This window comes from Macrobrachium rosenbergii, chromosome 5 (genome assembly GCF_040412425.1).
Source record: "Macrobrachium rosenbergii isolate ZJJX-2024 chromosome 5, ASM4041242v1, whole genome shotgun sequence".
NCBI lineage: Eukaryota > Metazoa > Arthropoda > Malacostraca > Decapoda > Palaemonidae > Macrobrachium > Macrobrachium rosenbergii.
This window is the reverse complement of record NC_089745.1, coordinates 42,909,490-42,915,489: the sequence shown is the minus strand read 5'-3', so window position 1 is coordinate 42,915,489 and position 6,000 is coordinate 42,909,490. Positions and strand designations below refer to the sequence as shown.

Genomic DNA, 6,000 nt, shown 5'->3' with positions numbered 1-6,000 from the left:
TTCCTCACATTCTTGGACTGTGGAACCGCCTCCATGAGGATGTCGTGCAATTGGAACTTCAAAAGATCAAGCGAAGACGGAATGCGTTACTACCCTAACACAATTCTCCTTGTATTTTAATAATTTACCAAAATATTTTTAATTTAATTATTAATTGGTTAATTCGTTTATTCTTTTTTAATAAGTGATCTCTTCTTTTTTGTAATGCCCATTACCTTCTGTCACTTCTTTGGAATGAACACCATATTCTTTGGAAGCTTTCATTTCAAGTTAGTGGCCCTTTTTTGTGGGCTGGTTCCACATGGATAGGGTTCATCTTCTGGATAATAATAATATTTGTGAACGAGAGAAACCGAAGATCATCAGGAACCAAACGTCTGGCAACGTCGATCAGGCAGAGGAAGCCGTAAGGCTTGTTGGAAAACCCCTTACGTGACATACGGTTATTCCTTCCTGTGTCTCAGTCTGCGCTGACTGCGGATATAAATATTCTGACAGCCGGGTCATATCAGGGCCATTCCCTTCTCGGTATGACCCCATACATACCATGCTGTAAAAGGAGAACGGTCGTCGAAATGGGGCATCACCATCGGTATAAAGATGAAGGAGAGGCTACATAAAATGTCTGGAAGAAATCATTGTTCGTTATAAGAAGGAAATAAAAAGGAAATCTGGGGTCGTTTCGACAAACTGAGTGCCACATTTGCTGGTTTGATTTCTTCTCGGATGACTGTTATTTCTTCATCTAATAATGAGATGTTTCCATCAATAGAGGCTGCTCTAGAGTAATGAGCAAGGCAGTGGTCATTACCACATTCGTCCATTATCTGCTGAACCACGGATGAACCTATTGTGCAGGAAACCACAACATTAGCGTCTTCGTTTGTCTTCCCCGTAGGGGGGTAGTGCCGTCGGTGCACTTCACATGGTTCACTGTAGGCATTACTTAAGGTTCTTTGCAGCGTCCCTTCGTTCCCTAGCTGCAACCCCCTTTCATTCCTTGTACTGAACCTCCGTTCATATTCTCTTTCTTCCATCTTTCTTTCCACCTTCTTCTAACAATTGATTCATAGTGCAACTGCGAGGGTTTCCTCCTGTTACATCTTTCAAACCTCTTACTTTCAATTTCTGTTTCAGCGCTGAATGACCTCATAGGTCCCAGTGCTTGTCCTTTTTTGGCCTAAATCGTGTATTCCATTCCATTCATTTATCTTCACAGGGGACTCACAAGCTCAAGTACACTGTGTAGTTTATTTCTGCCTTGCACGCATTTTTTTGCTTCCTTTTCGGGCTATTCAGGCGCAAGAGCCCGTGTTGGCATATGGCCAGCTTAATCTAAATCATCATCACCTCTTCTATGCTATCATCCACTACTCTCTAGACCCTCTTCTCTTCCTGCGCCCCACCATTCGCAAACTGTACACTTTTCACTAACGTTTCATCCTCCGTTTTCTCTCTGTAACCAGAAAATCTTGAATCACACCGAACCAGTTTTTCAACTGTTATTTCTTCATATCTCCTCATTTCTCACATTTGCAATCCTTTCTTCACCATACACAACACAAGCAGCTCATCTGAATAACGCCATCCATTTTATTTTTGTGTAAAAGAAAACTATTGCGCCGGCTTTGTCTGTCCGTCCGCACTTTATTCTGTCCTCACTTTTTGACCGCACTTTTTCTGTCCGCCCTCAGATCTTAAAAACCACTGAGGCTGGAGGGTTGCAAATTGGTATGTTGATCATCCACCCTACGATCATCAGACATACCAAATTGCAGCCCTCTAGCCTCATTAGTTTTTTTTTTTTATTTAAAAGTTAAAATTAGCCATAATCGTGCTTCTGGCAACGATATAGGATAGGCCACCACCGGGCCGTGGTTAAAGTTTCATGGGCCGCAGCTCATACAACATTATACCGAGACCACCGAAAGATATATCTATTTTGGTGACCTTGATTATACGCTGTAGCGGCTGTATAGAAAACTCAATTGCATAGAAGAAACTTCGGCGCATTTTTTACTTTTTTCCTTTCATTTGCATTTAGGATCTACATTTCATTTCCATAGAGGGTAGTTGGCTCAACAATCCCTTCTGTGGAATTATTTTTATCTCCCCTTTTATCAGTTTTCTTCATTTGTCTAACAACTCGTCTGTGCCTATCTATTTGCCAGTCTGTCGAATGTGACATGCCTACACATGTGTTTCTTGATACAATAACACCTCAGCTTTTGTGGACTTCTGTACTTATCAGCTACCACATTTTGATTATTTCTTCTTACGTCACCATTTGTTAATATATCTCTCAGATTGATTGTTAACTGTAAATTACAGGTTAGTTTAGGTTAGGAACTATGTGGAATTTCAATTAAATATAAGATATCCAGAAAACATTCAAGTGCAGGCTTATAGTATATGGTCCTTGTTACTTAATGGACTTTGTTACTTATCAGAAAGGCGAGACCCCCAGAGTGTTTGTTAAGTTGGTGTTATTGTACTACTTATTTTCTAGGAGGCCAATTCCCCGAACTTTTCCCAAATTCCTAAATCTTATTTCCACCCACCTCCGAGAGGAAACTGTCACTGGCTGTACAGAGGCAAGGAGGTGCAGACATTGGACGTTTTGAGAAAATTGAAGTCCTTCCTTTTAGTTTTCTGTAAAAGAAAACTATTGAGATGGCTATTTGTCTGTCCGTCCGCACTTTTTCTGTCCGCCCTCAGATCTTAAAAACTACTGAGGCCAGAGGGCTCTAAATTGGCATGTTGAGCATCCACCCTCCAGTCATCAAAGATGCCAAATTGCAGCCCTCTAGCCTCAGCAGTTTTTATTTTATTTAACGTTAAAGTTAACCATGATCGTGCGTCTAGCACCGCTATAGGTGCCAACAACAAAGGCCACCACCGGGCCTTGGCTAAAAGTTTCATGGGCCGCGGCTGAGAGTTTCTTGGGCCGTGGCTGAGAGTTTTATACAGCATTATGCGCTGTACAGAAAACTCGATTGCGTCGGAGAAACTTCGACGAATTTTTTACTTATTTTTTATGTTCAGGTGTGGTTTTGAACGCGACATGAACAAGGTGGCAAGTCGGAAGGGAAGGGGAAAGCAGTTGTCAATTTTCCCCTGGGCTAAGTTGCTTTTTTTCTCCGGGCTGCTCCAGTATCCGGCCCCATTGGTCTTTTTCCTGCAGTGAATTCACTGCGCTTGGCTCCAAAAACTAATTTTGCAATGAATTATTCATGACAAGAATATGACGAATCCTTCCTCCTAGAGAAATGAGGAAAAAGAAGCATCATTTGCATCATAATACCACATCCGAGTTGATTTTGCATTTAGGTATCTGTTATTCATTGTATGTCATACCCTAACCCCTTCTGAACATCATATCTTTTGTCAGTAATAAATTTTACACTTTCTGTTGTCGTAAAACCTGGTCATTCTTATCCCAATGCCAATTGAATAATCTTGTGTTTAAAAAAAGTTTTGTTGATTTGAAGGATAAATATATATTATCGTAAGGAAATTAGTAATACAAGGAGTTACATGGAAGAGTGTGATGAGGCAAAAATTCATGTCTGTTTGTCATTTAACTATTCTTTCGTTGCTGTGACATCCACGTTTTATTTTAATAAGCATAGCCATATGCTTATATCTTTAGCTGAGTAGGAAGTTATGGGACTTATCTGACTCTTTGGAAGCGGTATTTTTGCCACACCCTCCAAACATTCCAACTTCGACTTCCATAGACGATCACCATTTCTCCCAAATCTTTTGCAATACCTGCTCCGATAATCTGTAACTCTCCTCCTTTTCGTTTGCTCCTAAATACCTATACAGATAAATTGCTTCCATTCTTCTACCAGCCATTGCTCCATCTTCCACGTTTCTGTTTATAAACTTATTCTTTTTGACATTCACTTCCATTTTATCATCTTGCAAAAAAAATTTGTGACTTTCATTATTCTTTGTAGTTTCTGTTCACTATCCCCAATCAGCTAATGTTCACTATATTAAAGACCCTTTTCCTTAACCTACAACTTTTTACCTGCATCTTGTCTTTCTCTAGTTTTCGAATCACTCAGTCTATTAAGATGTTAAGCAGTATTACAGAAATAATGCAAACCATATGAGGGTTTCTTTATTAATATTAATGGGTTATTTTCCAAACTCCATCATTCACGGTTGTTTGATCAACAGTCTGTTGTTTTTGTAACCTAGTCATTCAGTGCGGAAGTGCTATCGTATGTCCATGTAATAAAAAAAAAAAACCTTGAGCATTGTATTTTTAAAACATCCTGTTTTGAAAGCTGATAATTGAATACGGGGATGTTTTTCAAGAATCGTGTGTCGAGAAGTCGGTGAATATTACGCAGTCCGTTGAAAACATCTTGTTTTGAAAAGTTTTTATTTAGTTTTTTTTTTTTTTTTTGTGAAACCTCAAATGATCTTTGGATTTCTGGTTACGAGAAGAGACGACTCAGCATTGGAAAGTTGATATGTGCTGTTAAAATAAATGTTGAATACGTAGGGATTTTAATGTCGTAGTTAAACAGTCGGTAAAGTATTAGGTAATTCACAATATACTTTCTTGATAATTATTTAATTTCCAGTAATTATCAAGAAAATATTAAATATATACCGAAGTACTTTTAACATAACGGATTCGTGGTATGAAAATAGATTGTGATTTCTGAGGCATTTGGCAACATGTTTGGAACGTAAATAAAAAAAAAAAAAATGAGGTAATGAAGGATGGTCACTTATTTGTTAAATTTTCATAAGATGTATTTTAACAGAGATCTCTCACATTCTCAGTTGATCCCTGATCCCCCTTTCCTGTCGAGAGCAACCAGATTTGCTGAACTGCAACACCAATATGCAGTAAATGTGCCTCGCTGTCGAGCTTCTCAGTTCCAGAGGTCCTTTATTCCCCACACCGTTGGACTGTGGAACAGTCTCCCTGAGGATGTCGTGCAATTGGATCTTCAAAAGTTCAAGCGAAGATGCAATGCAGTGCTACTCTAACACAGTTCTTGTATTTTAATAATTTACTCACGTTTTTATCTGTTTATTTATTAATTTGTTAATTTCTTTTTTTTCTTTTTTAATCATTCTCTTTCTGTACTTTGCTTGAGTTTTGAAAATAGATCAGTAATGGGGAGGGGGGGGATTCAATATTATTATTATTATTTTTCAAAAAGATGGACCTTATTCATATGGAACAAGCCCACAGGGGCCATTGACTTGAAATTCAAGCTTCCAAAGAATATGGTGTTCATTCAATAATAATAATAATAATAATAATAATAATAATAATAATAATAATATTGAATCACTCCCCCATTATTGATTTATTTTCAAAACATAATATTCTGTTAAGGAGATTCCTGAATGCAACTTGGAGCGTGGGAAGGCTTCGAGCAGCCACGAAAGTGAATGACTTTGAGGCATGAAGGGGGGGATGGGCATTATGCTGTATGGGTGTTGGTGGAGGGGGAGCGATGGACAGATCTCAGGAATCGTTTGATTGGAATTGGAATTCAATCACCCCCCTCCTGTTATGCTTTGAAGTTTCTTCCCCATTTATGGGGCGTCGTATTCAAGCGTTGGCTTCAGTCCTTAGAGGGGCTCCCTGTTGCCTGTAGGTGACGCATGGATCTCCCGTATTAGGTGTCCTTTATGCCCCCTCCCCACCTCTCTCTCTCTCTCTCTCCATTATACATACATATGTGTATATATATATATATATATATATATATATATATATATATATATATATATATATATGCCTACTATTTTTATCTTACCTCTGACCTCTAAAATTGTAGTAATTGCAACCGCATAACTTAATAGTTAGGAGAAGATGGAGATGGATGTATGTATGTATATGTACAGTATATGTATCACACATCACCACAGGTGAAAAATAAGAGACAGGGTGTAGGTCTGACCGGTTTCGACTTTATTTCAAGCTTGGAAATAAAATCGAAACCAGTCAGACCCACA

General features: G+C 38.6%; 2 protein-coding genes across 3 annotated transcripts in view; one reads left to right on the top strand and one right to left on the bottom strand.

The window, feature by feature from the left end:
- LOC136838922 (uncharacterized) overlaps positions 1 to 590 on the bottom strand; it is a 4,804-nt gene extending 4,214 nt beyond the window's left edge. The window contains exon 1 of the mRNA XM_067104614.1: positions 547 to 590. Within this exon, the coding sequence (XP_066960715.1) occupies positions 547 to 590 (44 nt within the window). The remainder of the gene's footprint in view (positions 1 to 546) is intronic.
- Positions 1 to 6,000, top strand: part of LOC136838729 (uncharacterized) — a 249,377-nt gene that overhangs the window by 167,323 nt on the left and 76,054 nt on the right. The gene's annotated exons all lie outside the window — the stretch shown is intronic.